Below are 19,047 nucleotides of genomic sequence, written 5' to 3'. Positions count from 1 at the left end.
GGGACAGGAGGCGGGCGGGTATGGGGGACTCCCTGGTCCTGAATGGGGTAACTGTGCCCCTGAAGGACCAGGTGCGCAGCCTAGGAGTCATTTTGGACTCACAGCTGTCCATGGAGGCGCAGGTCAATTCTGTGTCCAGGGCAGCTGTTTACCAGCTCCATCTGGTACGCAGGCTGAGACCCTCCCTGCCCGCGGACTGTCTCGCCAGAGTGGTGCATGCTCTGGTTATCTCCCGCTTGGACTACTGCAATGCGCTCTATGTGGGGCTACCTTTGAAGGTGACTTGGGAACTGCAACTAATCCAGAATGTGGCAGCTAGACTGGTGACTGGGAGCGGCTGCTGAGACCATATAACACCGGTCCTGAAAGACCTACACTGGCTCCCCGTACGTTTCCAAGCACAATTCAAAGTGTTGGGGCTGACCTTGAAAGCCCTAAACAGCCTCAGCCCAGGATACCTGAAGGAGCGTCTCCACCCCCATCACTCTACCTGGACACTGAGGTCCAGTGCCAAGGGCCTTCTGGCGGTTCCCTCATTGCGAGAAGCCAAGTTACAGGGAACCAGGCAGAGGGCCTTCTCGGTGGTGGCGCCCGCCCTGTGGAACGCCCTCCCAGCAGATGTCAAAGAGAAAAATAGCTAGCAAACTTTTAGAAGACATCTGAAGGCAGCCCTGTTTAGGGAAGCTTTTAAAGTTTAATAGGTTATTGTATTTTAGTGTTTTGTTGGAAGCCGCCCAGAGTGGCTGGGGAAACCCAGCCAGATGGGCGGGGTATAAATAATAAATTATTATTATTATCATTATTGCTCTGAGTAAGGCTTGCTGTTTTTAAGAAGTCTCGGCCGAGCCATTAATTGCAGCCTAGGAATTTACTCTTCTCATGATTGCAATGGGCACATTTATTTAAAGGTAACAAAATACTCCAGCGGTTGCTTTCAGAATGAGGAGAAGGTTGTTTCTCTCCTTCCCCGCCAGGCTCATCCGGGGAAGGGAGCAAAAGCAGCGGGAAGAACAGGCTCCCTTTGGTCTCTTGAGAGTGTGACATTCAATTAGTAAGTGCATTTTGCAGATAAAAAGGTCAGTCAAAAGGAGGAGAGGCCACCCTGACCCGCCACTTCCTTGCTCAAAGAGCTTAACACAGTTTCCAACTGTGACTCACCCTGTACGATAAAAGGGGGGGGGGGCAGAGAAAGAAACAACTTCTCCAGGTGCTTAAAGAAATGACTCAGAACAGGAATCCTGATGGATGTTCTGCAGCAACCAGCCTGTGCCCTAACTTTTGGCGAGGTTACCCTAGTTGAAGGTAAAGGTAAAGGACCCCTGGACGGTTAAGGCGACTATGGGATGTGGAGTTCATCTCACTTTCAGGCCGAGGGAGCCGGCGTTTGTCCACAGACAGCTTTCCGGGTCATGTGGCCAGCAGGACTAAACCGCTACTGGCACACAGAGGACCGTGACGAGTGCCAGAGCGCATGGAAACGTCGTTTACTTCCCCGCTGCAGCGGTACCTATTTATCTACTTGCGCTGGTGTGCTTTCAAACTGCTAGGTTGGCAGGAGCTGGGACAGAGCAGCAGGAGCTCACGCCATGGAGCAAATTCGAACAACTGACCTTGCGATCGGCAAACCCAAGAGGCTCAGTGGTTTAGACCACTGCGCCACCCAAGTTACCCTCCTTTTACCTTTACCTAGTTGAAGAGGGGGAGAGGATGGGAGAAGCTGCTTGAAAGTCAGATGATGATGATGATGATGATGATATCATCATCATCATCACTTGTTTATTTAATTCGCAAAATTTATATACCGCTTGATTGTAAACAAAAGCAGTTTACAAAAAGATAAAAGAAGAAAATCTGGGCAGGCTTGTCTGAAAAGGAATGCACTGGAAAAAGCACCGTGAAGGTGCCTGCTTGAGCTCAATAGGCAGGGACTTCCACAGAGTACATGCTGTCTCACTAAATGATCAGCTTCTCACTAATGCGGAACTGGTACCATGTGGCACCTGCCAATTCTGCCAATTGAAGCGATTGAGTGGGCACATGTGGAGTAGGGAGATCTTGTAGGCTTTTGCCAAGTCAAATTCAAGAGGCTTACAAAACAACTTCCAGAAAATAAACAGCCATACAGTATATTAAAAACATTAAAACACCCAGAAGTCAGGAGAGGGCTGCTGCCCCATCACACCATCATAGAACTGTAGAGGAACAGGAGTTGGGAGAAGAAGAGACTGAGAGACAATGGGAAAGCCTTCTTCATATATCTGAAGGGCTGCCCCATGGAAGATGGAGCAGGCTTGCTTTCTGCTGCTCTGGAGAGCAGGACCTGAACCAATGGATTCAGATGACAAGGAAGGAGAGTCCAACTAGGAAGAACTTTCTGACAGTAAGAGCTGTTCGACAGTGGAAAGGAGCCATCAGAAGGTGGTGGGCTTTCCTTCACTGGAGGTCTTTAAAAAGGTTGCCGTCTGTCAGGGAATCTTGAGCTGAGATTCCAGCATTTCAGGGGGTTGGACTGGATGGCCCTTGGGGTCCCTTCCAACTCAACAATTCTATCGTTCTGTGATTTTAAATCCACCTGGGGAGTCACAGAGGAATGTGCAGAACAGAACAGATTTGGGGGCATGTGGGGAGAGGTGGAAGTCCCACTGCAGAAGCAGAAGTCATTCCACTCATGCAGTGACTTAGCACTACTTGGGATTTGATATATATACGGTATATGTGTGTGTGAATTGTTGGACATTATGGAAATGTTTCTAAATATCTCTTTGCTATCCCTGCAAGTCCAAACAGTGATGAGTAACTCTCAATGACCTTCACATGCACTTGGAGTTTGCTGTGCGATTGTGATCAAGTTCTGCCCTCTAGACGGTGTTGATGACTAAGAGGACACCAAAGGAGATTGGTTCTACCTCAAGGCTTTCTTCCTCTCAGCCCTTTCCCTCTTTCTCCATCCATCATTGCCCATCCATCACTGCCCGAGGAAGTTATGGAGAGCTTTCAGGTCCGACCTTCTGATGGATGCTTCTGATATCTCCAATCCCTCTTCCAAATGAATCCATCACAACTAACAATAATGCATCGGTTACTTTCTGCTGGAGAAGAAATACGCCACTGTGTGGAACGGCCCGGCGGCAACCTGGCGAGACGGTCACAACACAGCCGTGTCCGTCGCCCATCCATCATGCCATGGACATCCAATAAGACCTGTATTCACACTGCACTTCAACATTTGGGTCTTGCTGTGAGTTATGAGCAGCTGTGTTGTGCTAAAGGAAAGAAGGATGTTGGCAACCCTGAGCAAAGTTACTTTAGGATCCATGAACATTGCTCACATTCTGTCTTCTATTGATTTAAAATCCTAGAGGAGGGGTGGGGATTCTCTCGCCCGCAGGCCCACCAGAACTGATAGGCTGGCCAGCGAGGATGTTGGGGGCAAATGCCCACCTTTCCAGGGCTGACATATTGTGTGCGTGCCTGTAATGAGCTTGAGGGCCGGGGTCAGCCTGGATGATGCCCTGAGTTCCTTTCAATTCTCAGAGGACTGTATCCTGCTGTCAGCTGGTTTAGATGCAGGTCAGCACTCAAGATGTAGACAAGCAAAATGAATGGTTAGCTCTTCCTTCAAGAAAACAGCGTGCCAGGCAGCAATGCCTATAAAAAAGGACTGGTCCCCATGAAACAGCTGCCAGGACTGAAGCTCTCTGCCTTCTACTTCCCACTAAGTCTCTTCCCCTGCCAGATGTCTCCCAAGCAGCCTTAAACTAAGTTGGGATGGGGCCACCATGCCTACCGTTCTGCTCCATGCAAGGCTCTCTGTGACCTTGGAGACAAGCAGCCCCTCCTACTCTGCTTCATGTCCTGAGTCTGCATTGCTTTCTGCTCTAGCTCTTCTCTCTCACTCAAGCCAGTCGCTTCTTCAGCCTCCAACCCTCCTGTCCCCCACCTTCATCCTCCAGCCTGTCCTCAGTGTCCCACCACCACTGCCCAGGCTCTGAGTCTTCCTCCCCTGAGTCTTCTTCCTTGGCTGGTGCCTCCCACCCCTCCTCTTCGTCCAGCCAGCACCTGACATCCCGCTTCCTCTGTGCTGGGTCCAAAACTGCAGCTAACGAAGAAGCCCATTGACACCCATTGGAGTGTCAATGCTGTGAGCTCCTCCATCCTATGCTCAGGATGTATCTATGTGCCAATAAATCCACATAACCTAAAGACACCACAGTCTCCGCTGACCTTCATTCCAAGGAAACTAACTCCTGGGTAAGCGCAGAAACTCCTGGAGTCCCTCACGGCCCAGAGATTGGGCTGGCATGTCACACTCTCCCTTCTTGTGGTTTCCAGCAACTGCTGTTCAGAATCATTGCTGCCTCCAAGTGTGGAGGCACAAAATAGCCATGATGCCTAGTAGTTATCAATAGCCTTGTCCTCCATGAATCTGTCCAGTCCTCTGTTCAGCCCATCCAAGCTGGTAACCATCACTGCCTCCCGTAGGATGCCAGTTCTGTTGTCTAACTATCAGCATCGTGAATTGTCAAGTTGGAAGGGCCATCTAGCCCAACCCCTTGAAATAAGAACCCAGGAAGATCCCTGCAGGATCAGGCCAGTGGCCCAGCTACACCAACATCCTGTTCTCACAGATGCCTGTGGGGAACCTGCAAGCAGGATCCAAGCACAAGGGCAACTCCTCCCTCCTGTGACTGGCATTGCTGCCTCCGACTGCGACTGAATCTCTGCCCCCTTCATTGTCCAACCCCCCCCCTTCTCCTTCTGGTGAGTCAGCAGCCTGACTTCCTCGAAGTTGTCCCAGGAGACGTGTTACTCATACCACAAAGGACCAGGTGACTGTGGAGAGACACTCATTCCCAGGACACAATGTCTGCTTTACAGGTCAGGGTGTTTGGCTTCACAAAAGCATCAAACAATGGGAGCGCCTCTTGCCTTTCAGTCCTCAACTGAAAACTCACCTCTTCTTCCCTGACACCTTCTTGGTCACCCTCCCAAAATGTTAATCTTTCTTAGAAATCAAATCTAAAGCTTCATGAGCTCTTCCTTCCTCCCCTCTGGTGCTCTGAGCGTTAAGTAATAGACAGACTAAATTAGGCTGAATTGGGGCCTACGCCGAGGTGCTTAATTTGCAGAATGCATTCTATTCACAGGATCAGGATCCATATCAATACAGTAGGTGGCCTTACATACCCTTCAACATTTCTCCAGTGAAAATAGGGACGTCCTATTCCACCCCATCTGACTTTTCTCCAATGAATACAGGGGTGTCCTGTTCCACCCTCTCCACCATTTCTCCAGTGAAGAGAACGTGGGACATTCCAGGATCCAGTCAGAAACCGGGATGTCTTCTGTAATTCCAGGCATGGGAAATTGGGATACTTGGAGGGTCTGGCCTCGTACGGAACCAGACCCACTGGTCCACCTAGCTCATAACTAGCTAGGGTTATATATATATTTTGTAATTCTGCAAATCTGTTCATGTTGCAAGTCACCTTGGGCATGGTTTTAGCAATGAAGAGGTGAGCCAGTGATGAATCCCAGCCCAAATTAGCTCCTCTGATATTTGCCCCTGTTGAAATGAGTGGTGGGGCAAAGGTTGCCCATCACTCCTGGAAACCTAACGGAGTCTCAAGGCTCTGTGACAACCGTGCTGCTGGTCTCCATTCACTGCCCACCCACCTGAAGGAGGGAAACATGCCCTTGCCATCGCTATCCTGCGCACATAATAATAATAATTTATTATTTATACCCCACCCATCAGGCTGAGTTTCCCCAGCCACTCTGGGTGGCTCCCAATCAAGTGTTCAAAACAGTACAGCATTAAATATTAAAAACTGCCTTCAGATGTCTTTTAAAGATAGGATAGCTGCTTATTTCCTTCACATCTGAAGGGAGGGTGTTCCACAGGGCGGGTGCCACTACCGAGAAGGCCCTCTGCCTGGTTCCCTGTAACTTGGCTTTTCGCAGCGAGGGAACCACCAGAAGGCCCTTGGAGCTGGACCTCAGTGTCCGGGCTGAATGATGGGGGTGGAGACGCTCCTTCAGGTATACAGGACCGAGGCCGTTTAGGGCTTTAAAGGTCAGCACCAACACTTTGAATTGTGCTCAGAAACATACTGGGAGCCAATGCAGATCTCTCAGGACCAGTGTTATGTGGTCCCAGCGGCCGCTCCCAGTCACCAGTCTAGCTGCCGCATTCTGGATTCATTGCAGTTTCCGGGTCACCTTCAAAGGTAGCCCCACGTAGAGTGCATTGCAGTGGTCCAAGCGGGAGATAACCAGAGCATGCACCACTCTGGCGAGACAGTCTATGGGCAGGGAGGGTCTCAGCCTGGGTACCAGATGGAGCTGGTAGACAGCCACCCTGGACACAGAATTGACCTGCGCCTCCATGGACAGCTGTGAGTCCAAAATGACTCACAGTAGTTTGAGGCACAGAGAGGGGAGGAGACGTTTGGGGGTTAAGAAACTCTTATGTTGGGGAAGCTTCAAAAACATAGCACTCCTGGATTCTGCTAACGATTGAGCCAGACATGAGCTTTGGGGCTCTTCACTGTAAATAGTTTGCAGCAAAATAAAGCCTGTAAATGACAGGTCGGAGTCCTGCCTGGTTACTCTCGAGCGACCGCAACTGACACGTTATCTCTTGCCTCCCATTCTGGCTGCCAAATCAGACTCCATCAGTGACGGAAATGCCCTCACCTGTGCTGCTGGAAATGTTGACATCGATGCTGATGTCCGAAATCCCCCCACCCTTCAGGGATGCAACACAGGTGTATGTCCCAAAGTCCGTGAACTTCAGGTCAATGATATCCAAGTTGGTGGTGCCCGGGGAGACGTCGGGGTCCGTCTGGGTGATGACCATCCTCTCTGAGCTGCGCAGCGGCCGGCCGTTTTTGAACCAGCTGAAGGTGAGCTCCTCGGAAGGGACTGCCTCCACCTGGCAGGAGATCTTGACCTCCCGGCCGATCTGGATGTTGTCGTCTTTGTGATACGGGTCAGGCGTGATCCAGAACCGCCCTTTCTTCAAGGCTAAAGGGAAGAGAAGTGCAAGGTGAGTTGGGGGGCAAGGACCCCTTTTTATTTACTGCACAGGTGGGACCAGGGATGCAGGAACCTGCCAATTTCTACTTCTCACAGCTTTTCCAATTCTGTTGTCCACATTTTTGCAGCAACTTGCAACACAAGTATAATGTTTCAAAAGCTGTGTGAAACTTTGATGGCAATTTAGTGCAAATTTCTCTTAACGTACACATTTTTTGTATGCACTTTTGACTAATGTGCATATTTCTGCAAGCTGCTTCCTTCCATATAATGCATTCATTGATGCTTTCCCCCACTAATACACACATTCTTATGCACCCTTTAATACACATTATTTGGTTGGAGAAGCGTTTTGCAAAATTCAAAGAAGTGCAGATTGCAGAGGATAAGTGTGTGTTGGGTTCATGCAATGGTTTGAAATGCTGGAATAAGGTCGTTTCTCATTAAAACAACACAGATATAACCCAAATACCTAAAAAACCACCTCCTTACTTACAGACTCTCTTGGGTGCTGAGATAGGCAGAGGGGGCCCTTTTGGTCGGTCCTCCACCCACTGAGGCTCAAGGGGTGACAGCACAGGGCCTTCTCTGTAGTGGCCCCTGAGCTGGGAAACCCCTTCCCCACAGAAGTGTGTCTGACACCTTCATTGCGCAGCTTCTGGCAAATGACGAATGGCTTTTGACAACCTGGGATGCATATTTTCAGCACCTACATTATTTCTGTGATTGTAAGTTTCTTTAAACTGATTTTAATATTGTGTTTTCACTGTTGCAACCAAACCCTGGGGCCTTATGTGGGAGGGCAGAGAAATAACAACAAAGTAAGTAAGATTTCTCCCCCTTCCTTAGCGGAGACACAACACCATGGCAAACTGTCAAAAAGGGAGAGCATCTCTGTTGGGCCAGCAGTTCTGTAATTAACAGCCAATTCCCCCAAAGTCTACATTCTCCTTTGGACTGAATGTGCTTTGCTGTGTTAGGCTGTAGCCACGAGGCCAAGGAGAAGCAACCACTGTGCCTCCCTGCCTGGCCTGCTGCTCTCACTAAGCCTCTGGGCATGCTAAAGTTTGATGCTCCACAAGCCACCTTAAAAGATAAGCCACTTTTTAAGTGCCACCCATACGATTCCTGCTCGTATAAGTGTCTCTGTTTTGCTTCGTGCTGGAAAAGTGCCACGAAGACAAAGACACGGGCCGAACGTTTTAGCAAGCAAACATTCAGGCTGAATGCAAACTGTGCAAGACAAATAGCAAAATGCTAAGTTCAGCAGCAGCAGCAGCACAGACTACGCAGCCTAGGAGAACTTCCACGCCCCCTTATTTCTCTGGCTGCTGATTCCATGCCCCCTTATTTCCCAGGAGGATGAGGTGTGGGTGAAATTTGGACACAGCTGACAGTCTGTTGCCCTGGACTGATGCAATGGTGGACTGACCAAGGGGGACATTATCGCAACAAAAGGCAGAAGGCTCCAGACAAGCTCATCGTCCCTCTGTGTCACGACATGGTTCTTACGTCATTTGGCAATTTCGTGGCTGGATGTGCAGCAATGCATGCTGGGAAAGGTCTTACGAGGTCATCCATAGTTCACATCAGGACAGCTCCCTCCCCCGTGCCCGTATGCATGGCAAATACAGAAATCTCTCATCCACACTCAATTGCTTTGACTCTTTTGACCAAGGCTTTGGAAACCCAGCCTCCTGAGGAATGCTTGAGGGAGTTGGCTGGTCTAGCCTGGAGAAGAGAAGACTGAGAGGAGATATTGAAGGGGGGGTAGACTAGATGATCCTTGTGGTCCCTTGGGGTTCCTTCCAACTCTATGATTTTGTCATTCTATGATATGAGAGCCATCTTCAAACATCTTATTCCAGAAACTACAACTGATCCAGAATGTGGCTGAGAGGCTGGTGACTGGGAGCAGCTGCCGGCACAATATAACACCGATTCTAAAGGATTAAGAGCTGTTTGACAGTGGAACCGTCTCCCTCAATAGGTTGTGGACTCTCCTTCTCTGGTCTCTCCTCTCCTCTCATATGGTCTCTCCCCAGAGTATCTATTAAGTTTAGAAAGGGGAAGGGCCAAGAACATAATCAAAGAAAGACTCAGGGACATTGAAGCCCAAAATGACTTTAATCAACTTCCGATAACTTACAAACTTCTATACAACCCCCAAAGGCCCCATCTAGCAAACTATCTCAAAGTTCTAGACAACGCTAAACACCGATGGGCATTTTCCAGGGCCCGCTTTAACGCTCTCCCTTCAGCTCTTCTAGAGGGAAGATACAATAAAATACTGATCGAACAAAGGTTATGTCCCTGTAACAGCAACGAAATCGAAACCGTTGGGCATGTCATCTTATACTGCCCATTATATCGAGACTCAAGAAAAGAGCTGATCGAACCGATTCTGAGGAAAATACCTCGCAGTACAGACGACACCTATATCAGACACCTCTTAGCTGACAAAGAGCCCGAAATTAACAGGCCCGTGGCAAAGTACTGTTACATTGCAACAAGAATAAGACGAGCAATGACGTCAACAACGGAGTTCAAATTGTAAACATCGAAGGAACAATAATAAACAGTAGCGACACCTGAATTGAATTTCTAAAACTTTAAAAGTCAAAACCTGGTCATAAATATAAGCACCAATTCTGTGAATTGGCCATATTTCTACTGTTATTTGTAGCACAATACTACTTTAATGTCATATTTTTTATAAATTACTTCCTGGTCACTGACCGTATTAAAGATATTTGATTTGATTTGATTTGTCTCCTTCTCTGGAGGTTTTTTTTTTTTTTTTTTTGCAGAGGTTAGATGGTCATCTGTCACGGATGCTTTAGCTGAGATCCCTGCATTGCAGAAATGACTTTTGGGGTCCCTTCCAACTCCACATGGGACGCGCGCAAGCTGTCTCTCTAGCTGGTTCGGGGATCGGCCCTGGTTCTGGTGCTGGTCAAATAAATGTGCTCCTGACTCCTCATTCTCTTAGCAGGTGGCTAGGACAGCCAGGATGGGCCCTTGCGCCAACGCACACATGTGCAACAGTAGAGTAGTGGGCTGGAAAGCTCAAAGCCCACAGCTGCTACACAGGAGAGGGGCTGAAGGAAAGGAAATGCAAACGGGTTTGTCCTGTAGCTTGTCCAACAGCAGCTAGGAAGCTAGCTGGAATCATAGGTCTAAAAAAGAGAGTAGACTTGCACATGCTGGCCAGCTTCTGCTTTGCTCTTCTCAGAAGTACGTAAAGGCGAGAAGGGACATGGGTGGTGCTGTGGTCTAAACCACTGAGCCCCTTGGGATTGCCGATCAGAAGGTCGGTGGTTCGAATCCCCGTGACGGGGTGAGCTCCCTTTGCTCAGTCGCTGCTCCTGCCAACCTAGCAGTTAGAAAGCACGTCAAAGTGCAAGTAGATAAATAGGTAGCACTCCGGCGGGAAGGTAAACAATGTTTCCGTGCGCTGCTCTGGTTTCCCCAGAAGCGGCTTAGTCATGCTGGCCACATGACCTGGAAAAACGTCGGCTCCCTCGGCCTATAGAGCAAGATGAGCGTGCAACCCCAGAGTCGTCTACGACTGGACTTTACAGTCAGGGGTCCTTTAGCTTTACCTTTTTTACCTCCAACTCCACAATTCTCTGATTCTATATGGAGCGCTGCTGAGTTGTAGCTTTCCGCTTTTCTTTAATTGTTCCTTTCATCTTTCCTCCCTGATCATTTTAAGCTGCTTTGCATGGGCGTTTGCCTTAAAGGATTTGACACTTTTACAAAAAAGAGAGGCCATTTTAGCAGCTGCCTGCTCCACACTCAGCAAACGCCCCACCTGCAAGACTCACCCACTCCAGAACATCTTCTTAAGCAATTCCAAAACATGTCCTAAGCCCTCCCTGTGGCCAAACACGGCCCCTCCTATCCCCTGCCTCAACCAACTGCATTTCTCATGCACAAATTAAGTTGCAACTGCCTTGGCGACAACTTCTCCGCGTCCTCTCGAGGTGTAGCTGTGCTGGCCTTCCTCCACCCCAAGCATTCCTCTAATCTGCCCAAACATCCCTATCTTGCAAATGCACATTTAGCAGGACATGAATGGCATCAAAGGGAGCCTTTCAGCTCCCTTCTGTCAACAGGCTTAGCTGGAATACTTATGGCAAAGTCAGCCGCCTCTGAAGCACCCACCAGGGACCCAGGGCTGCTCATGTCGGCCTCTGCAGAGGGTGTTTACGGGTTTGACCATGCAAAGCCTGTGGCGTCGACCGTAGTAAGGAGCCGGCCTGCGAGACGAAGCAAACTGGGCTAGAGCTGAGCCAACAATTCTCAGAAGACTGTTTCTTTCCCCCCCGATAAAATTCTGCTGAGTCTTTTTTCTCTCTCTCGCCCCCACTTTGCGATCAAAGCCACATTGACACTGTGCATTTAAAGGACTACGGTGCCGCTTTGAAACACACATGGCTTTCCCCCCAAGAATCCTGGGAACTGTAGCTTCTTGAGGGTGCTGGTGGCTGTTAGGAGACTCTCATTTTCCCCTTGCCAAAGCTACAATTGCAGGAGCTCCCTGGAAAAAGGGATTGGTGGTTCTGGGAGGGGAATAGGAGGGTCTCATAACAACCTGCAGTGCCCTTAACAAACTACAGCTCCCCCAGACGCTACCCCATCTAAATCAGACTGGCAAAACAAATTAAGAGAACCTGTGGAACTAGCGAGACTGTCAGGGGACTGCCATCGGAAAAGGGAAGGGAGGCACAGGGGCCGTTGGGACACAGGGAGGCTCCAGAAATCTTGCTTCCAATTGTGGAACAGTCCTAACTGCAATAGAGACCCCCGTCTGAATCCCCAGAGAGTTGTAGCTGCCAGTCCGTGTGGGCAATACTGAACTGGAAGGAGCCACAGTCCGGCTCCGCAAACAGCATCTCCCCGCGCTCCTCTCCTTCCAGACGCCAGCAGCGCCTTCCTCTGCTCCTGGTGGGGCTCCTCCTCCACTCCTTAGCATTTAACAAATCCCCAACTTCCAAAAAGTGTCGGTGCAATTAAGCAGCAAGGCATTATCCTACCAGGGCATCTCAAAACTTTTTAATATCAAGTAATTACTTGGCACTTATGAGACCAGATGCATTCACATTTTCAATTTAAATGCAAATACTGCTGAAGGATTTACACAGGTTGGTACCTCTAATTTTTATAAATGCCTCTTTCTTAAAAAGGGGGGGGGAGGAGAGGAGAGGGGAGAGGGGGAGAACGGCAAGAGAACTTGATCTTTTGCAAGTGTAGCACTACAGATGTCTCCATCCGCCTGGGATCAAGTTAATTAGGTACTGTTTGCCTGGCAGGATTCCAGGGGGGGTGGGGGCCATAGGTGGATTCTCTGCAGGAGTGAGGCACTCAGCAGCTGAAGTGCACCTGAGCACAGTTCTGGCACCTCTCAGGTGGGCACCATTGCGGGCTGGCGCCCCCCCTCACTTCTCTCCTTTAGGTAAAAAAAGGTAAAGGACCCCTGGATGGTTAAGTCCAGTCAAAGGCGACTGTGGGGTTGCGGTGCTCATCTCGCTTTCAGGCCGAGGGAGCTGGGGTTTGTCCACAGGCAGCTTTCCGGGTCATGTGGCCAACATGATTAAACTGCTTCTGGTGCAATGTGTGCTGGGCCCGGGGGTAATCCGAGTGACGCGGTCCAGGTCCGGTCCCGAATCCAAGGGTTCTGCGAGGAGTCAGTCCGACAGGGCCGAGGCAGGAAACCAGGCTAGGTCAGGCACAGGGTCTCAGGCAGGTTCTGGCGAACAGCAACGTTGCTCCCGCAACCTGGGGCAGGGTCCAGCAGCCTTTTATCTTTGTCGGGGTAATGGCCGGTCCTGATCCCCCAGTGAGCAGTCCTCCTGCAAGTACTCAGGTCTCTCCTTCTCTCAGACCTCAGTCTCTGCAGCTCGGGAGACGTCGGTGGGTTACTAGACCCAGAGGCTGCCTCAGCCTCCCCTGACCCAACCGGTAGTGGAGCAGCTGTAAGTGATGGCCCAGCTGAAGGCAACGAGGTCATCCCCACATCTGGAGCCAGGGCAGGCTCAGGCCCCTGACTCGGCCCAGCTGGTGCCCAGCTGGTGCTTGTTTGCTCACCCCATCACATTGACCTGAAAAGCTGGCTGTGGACAAACGCCGGCTCCCTCGGCCTGAAAGCAAGATGAGCACCACAACCCCAAAGTCGCCTTTGACTGGACATAACCGTCCAGGGGTCCTTTAAACCACAGAGCCTAGGGCTTGCTGATCGGAAGGTCAGCGGTTCAAATCCCTGTGACGGGGTGAGCTCCCATTGCTCTGTCCCAGCTCCTGCCAACCTAGCAGTTCGAAAGCACGTCAAAGTGCAAGTAGATAAATAGGTGTCACTGCGGCGGGAAGGTAAACGTCATTTCCATGCGCTCTGGTTTCTGTCATGGTGTTCCATTATGTGATGGCCTGGGACTCGGGCTTGGATTTGGAACCAGAGGAGTCTCAGTCTGCACCTCAGGCATCATCTGAACCAAGTCTGGGGCCTGATTCTGAAGAGCCCCAGTCTGCACAGGTTCCCCTGCAACAAGCACCAGCTGGGCTGAGGAGTCAAAGCTCTTCTGGCTAGACTGTTCCCCTACCGGACGTTACACTGCGGTTCAGGGAAATCTCCGCCCAAGGTGATACTTGGGCGTGGATAGCTCGGTTGGTTAGAGCGTGGTGCTGATAACGCCAAGGTTGGAGGTTCGATCCCCATAAGGGACAGCTGCCTGTTCCTGCACTGCAGGGGGTTGGACTAGATGATTCCAGGGGTCCCCTCCAACTCTACGATTCTATGATCTGACTTAGCAGAAGGCAGCTTCCAATATCCCTCAGGCCCTGGAGATCCACTGCTGTTTGCAGCCTTCCTTCAGAGCTTGATTGCACCCTCTTCCCCCCAACTCTTCAGAGGCGCCCTCGTGGCACGGAAAGCTTTTAACCTATTATTTAGGAATAATCATTACTGCACCCGGCTGCAACAACTGTGATCAATAGGCTATCTACATCTTAATGTGGAGCTGCCTATAAAATCGACCCAGGAATGCCTTGGCTGCTGGCAAAGGAGAGAGTCCCGGCCTGGGTTCCCGGCTGTAAAATGCACAAGGCGATTAAACTGAGTGGCCGTTGCCCTTCTGTGTTTTTATCCATGGGCTTGTAAAGTTTCATGGGGAGAGGGATGCTCAGCAAGGCAAGAGTGAAAACTTTAAACCACTTGGAAACCCCTAAAGAATGTAGGAAGAGCCTGCTGGATGGGGGCAATGCTCCATCTCGTTCAGAATCCTGCTCTCACAGTGGCCAACCAAACGTCTGTGGGGAACCAGCAAGCAGCATTTGGGCACAAGACCCTTCTTCCCTCCTGTGGCTTCCAGCAACTGATATTCAGAAGCATTGCTGTTCCAACTGTGGAGGCAGAACAGAGCCATCGTGACTAGGAGCCATCAACGGCCCACTACTCCATCAGTTTGCCTAATCCTCTTTTAAAGACATCTAGGTTAGTGGCCATCCAGTTTAACTATGTGCAGCATGTAGAAGTACAATTCTGCTGCTTTGGATTCCACTGAAGAACCTTGGCTCTAGTAGGTTTATTGAGATGACCTTATTGCAGTCAGATCAACAATTCATGCTTTGCCTGATAGGCACATGAAGGGACTGAGGCTCACAGAGTCCCCCCCCCAAAAAAAACAAAAACAAAAAAATCCTTCCAGTAGCACCTTAGAGACATCACCTTGCCAACAAAGGTCCGTATAGTTAAAGGTCCGTATAGTTAAAGCCATGGTTTTCCCAGTAGTGATGTATGGAAGTGAGAGCTGGACCAGAAAGAAGGCTGATCGCCAAAGAATGGATGCTTTTGAATTCTGGTGCTGGAGGAGACTCTTGAGAGTCCCATGGACTGCAAGAAGATCAAACCTCTCCATTCTGAAGGAAATCAGCTCTGAGTGCTCACTGGAAGGAAAGATCCTGAAGCTGAGGCTCCAGTACTTTGGCCACCTCATGAGAAGAGAAGACTCCCTGGAAAGACCCTGATGTTGGGAAAGATGGAGGGCACAAGGAGAAGGGGATGACAGACGACGAGATGGTTGGACAGTGTTCTCGAAGCTACAAACATGAGTCTGACCAAACTGCGGGAGGCAGTGGAAGACAGGAGTGCCTGGCATGCTCTGGTCCAGGGGGTCACGAAGAAGCGGACACGACTAAACGACTAAACAACAACAACAGCACCTTAGAGACCAACTAAGTTTGTTCTTGGTATGAGCTTTTGTGTGCATGCACACTTCTTCAGATACAGTGGTACCTCTGGATGCGAACGGGATTCGTTCCAGAGCCCCGTTCGCATCCTGAAGCGAACGTAAGATGCGTCTGCGCGTGCGCGTGACATCATTTTGAGTGTCTGCGCATGCGCGAGTGGCGAAACCCAGAAGTAATGTGCTCCGTTACTTCCGGGTCACCGCAGAGCGCAAACTGAAAATATTTAAGCTGAAGCGTATTCATCCCGAGATATGACTCTACACTGAGACAGAAGTCATCAGACCTTTATATATGGTGAGAGGGAGGGGTATTACTCAGAAGGGTGGTGGGAATGGCTGATTGACTGATAGATGTGGTAAACCTGTTGACGAGTTTCTTGTAAAATTTGCTAGAGAGAATTCTGTGAGATTACTTCCTTTATCTGCCTTGGCAGGAAGCTGCAACACTACTTCCTTCCTTTCTGAGCAGCCTCCTCTTTCTTCATCGTGATTCCAAGCTGACCACATATGCATGTCTGAGCTCTGCACCTCAGCTGCCATTTTTGAACTTAAATTTTGCGCTTTTGTAACTTAGATAATAGTTAAAGCTTGCCTTCATTTTGCTACTGCAATTGGTGTGTCAAGACCTAGATTATGTAAGTAAGTCCTACTTTTACTTCTTCACAAAACTGTGATTTTTGCTTTTAAGGGGGAGAAAAAGGGTTAATCCCAGGAAAATCCACTGCACCTTAAAGCATCCTGCATAATTGTTTCTAAAAGTTTAAAACAACCTTGTCTTAGCTTCTGAGTTTAAGCTGCAAAGAACTGTACTCTGCTGATCTCACTCACATGAAACAGGAAGGATCATATCTATGCAATATATCTTCTGCTAGTGTCTAAATTCAGACCTGCACATTGAGGGGATTCCTTTACAGTTGTGGGGTGCATGCACTTTTGAGGGTGCCAAAAGTTGGGGTAGGATATTGAACCTTCTGCAACTTTCCATCTGTAGTGGGAAACATGAATGGGCCTGTTTGAGCACCACATCAACAAGCAGAAGGGGAATGGACCCAAACACATATTACAGGCGTCTAGCTGTCTGCAGAAAGAGATTGTCCCTCCTGGTGGGACATGGCTTGATTTAGCTCCAGATGACTCAAGCAGTATGCTGAAATGGCAAATAAATTCTTGCCCCTGAATTCCTCTTCGCTCACATTTCTCCCCAGCCCTGGAACAGGTGCTAACATCTGTGCTGGGCTTCTGAGACTTCTGTTTTGGAGACTTGAGCTGAGACAGGAAGAATTGCAACTCACACTGACAGATCCTGAAAAGGCACACACACCCCTTTTAAAATAAACTCTCCGAAACCAAAAATATGGAGAAGAGTTTCACCACAGAGGAACAAAGCACCAAGATACCTTTGCAGGAGAAGGATGGAGCTTCATTAAATTTACAAATTTCTCCAGGAAACCAAACACCCGTTTCAATGGTTTATACGGACTTCTAGATCACTAAATAAGAATGTGTTTTACAGATGTATATACAGTTGTACCTCTGAAGTTGAACAGAATCTATTCCGGAAGTCCGTTCGACTTCCGAAACGTTTGCCTTCCAAAGCATGGCTTCCGATTGGCTGCAGGAAGCTCCTGCAGCCAATTAGAAGCCGCAGAAGCCCCATCGTACGTTTGGCTTCCCAAAGAACGTTTGGAAACTGGAGCAGTCACTTCTGGTTTTCTATCATTCGGGAGCTGAAACGTACAAGTTCCAGGGTGTTCAGGAACTGAGGTACGAATGTACTGTGATTTGTTGTGGTGTATGTACAGGGATATAGGTTTTCATAATGCATTTTGAGGGGTCTGCAGGGAAATAAGAAGGAAAGAAAAAAGAATTGCAACTCACAGGAACAAAATCTTAAAAGCCCCCCTCCCTTTAAAAATCTCTCTGAAACCCAAAATAGGGAAAATAGTTTTCCTACAGAGAACCTGGTACCCTGGAGCATATAAAACAGGACAAAGTAATCTTGTAATAATACAGGAAAGGTCCCCACTGCTTGAGCACGGAAGATTAAAAAGCTGGCACCAAAATGCCCACTCTGCCAATGCTGTGGCTGCATGCTGGCGTTCCCTGCCTAAGTGCAAACATGGGGCTGCTACATGAATGACTTGCTCCTTCCAAATGAGCCACAGAGGCCTTGGAACATTAGGCTGCATTTCCACAGATGCGGCGCAGCTCCCACGCCCTCCCTCCCAACCTTTTCATTCCCCTGTCCAAATGAGAGCTTGGCACAAAGGAGACACAAATCAAGCGCCTGCTTCCTCTTAAGGATGGAGCAGCCGGGGTGGTGGAATGGGGGGGTGGGGGCAAGTCGCCCCAGGTGTCATCGCTGAGGGGGGTGACATTTGGCATGTCGCCCGCCCATGACTCCCAAGCCTACCCTAAGCCATCGTTTGACAGCTCCGGGGAGGCTTGGGAGTCACAGGCGGGTGGTGTGCCATTGACCCCTGCTCCTGGGCTGTTTCCTGGGGAGGAGCCTCCCCCAAGCTGTCAAAGTGTGATGCGGCAGCTAAAAAAGCCAATGCAATTCTGGGCTGCATCAATAGGAGTATAGCATCTAGATCAAGGGAAGTAATAGTGCCACTGTATTCTGCTCTGGTCAGACCTCACCTGGAGTACTGTGTCCGGTTCTGGGCACCACAGTTCAAGAAGGACACTGACAAACTGGAACGTGTCCAGAGGAGGGCAACCAAAATGGTCAAAGGCCTGGAAACGATGCCTTATGAGGAACGGCTAAGGGAGCTGGGCGTGTTTAGCCTGGAGAAGAGGAGGTTAAGGGGTGATATGATAGCCATGTTCAAATATATAAAAGGATGTCACATAGAGGAGGGAGAAAGGTTGTTTTTTGCTGCTCCAGAGAAGCGGACACAGAGCAATGGATCCAAACTACAAGAAAGAAGATTCCACCTAAACATTAGGAAGAACTTCCTGACAGTAAGAGCTGTTCGACAGTGGAATTTGCTGCCAAGGAGTGTGGTGGAGTCTCCTTCTTTGGAGGTCTTTAAGCAGAGGCTTGACAACCATATGTCAGGAGTGCTCTGATGGTGTTTCCTGCTTGGCAGGGGGTTGGACTCGATGGCCCTTGTGGTCTCTTCCAACTCTAGGATTCTATGATTCTATGAAAAGGAAGAGGGAAGGGAGGAAGGCTGCTGGCAAGGCTCCCCACCCAAGAAGCAGCCCACCATGGGCGGCTCGCTCCACCCCCCCCTGGGTGTCTCGCCCCCTGGGACGCTTCTTGCTGAAACAGAAATGGTCCCATCTGTATTGGCATTCTGTTGGTTTTTGAAGGTACATCTGCACACACTGGCATTCTCGACTTCTCGACCCATCTCTCCTTTCTTAAATACTGTGCCCATGAAATTGTTTTATTACATATTTTAACTTTGGATGTTTACACATTCATGTTTTCACGAGTTGTTTTATTGTGTACAGGGACGCTGACTTGGGCCCCAGGTTATAGGTGCCCAATGGCACATATGGTGTAACGTGACATCGTGGCGTCACGTTGCGGCGGCACTTCTGGGGTCTTGGAGGTTACTGTTAGAATTCCTGCTCCATGATTGCAGTCATGGGATTGTTGTCTTTCACATGACGGTGTATGTTTTCATTCCACAGTGTGGGAAGTAAGTGACGGAGACAGGATGTTTGTGTTCCTGTGTTCCGTGAAGTGGGACTATTGTTCTTTTTTCCTTTCTCTTTGCTGTCTGATGCTAGAGAGAGAGGGAGC

At 49.4% G+C, this 19,047-nt stretch overlaps 1 protein-coding gene across 2 annotated transcripts in view; it reads right to left on the bottom strand.

The window, feature by feature from the left end:
* The window catches only part of MDGA2 (MAM domain containing glycosylphosphatidylinositol anchor 2), a 386,993-nt gene that overhangs the window by 113,753 nt on the left and 254,193 nt on the right, over window positions 1-19,047 (bottom strand). For both annotated transcript variants that reach the window (XM_083612013.1, XM_083612014.1), the window contains exon 7: window positions 6,700-7,029. In XM_083612013.1, the coding sequence (XP_083468139.1) occupies window positions 6,700-7,029 (330 nt within the window). The remainder of the gene's footprint in view (window positions 1-6,699; window positions 7,030-19,047) is intronic.

The sequence above is a fragment of the Podarcis filfolensis genome (genome assembly GCF_964270895.1).
Source record: "Podarcis filfolensis genome assembly, chromosome: 1".
Classification (NCBI taxonomy): Eukaryota; Metazoa; Chordata; class Lepidosauria; order Squamata; family Lacertidae; genus Podarcis; species Podarcis filfolensis.
Note: the sequence above shows the minus strand (reverse complement) of the source record. Positions and strands in the feature narration are given on the sequence as shown.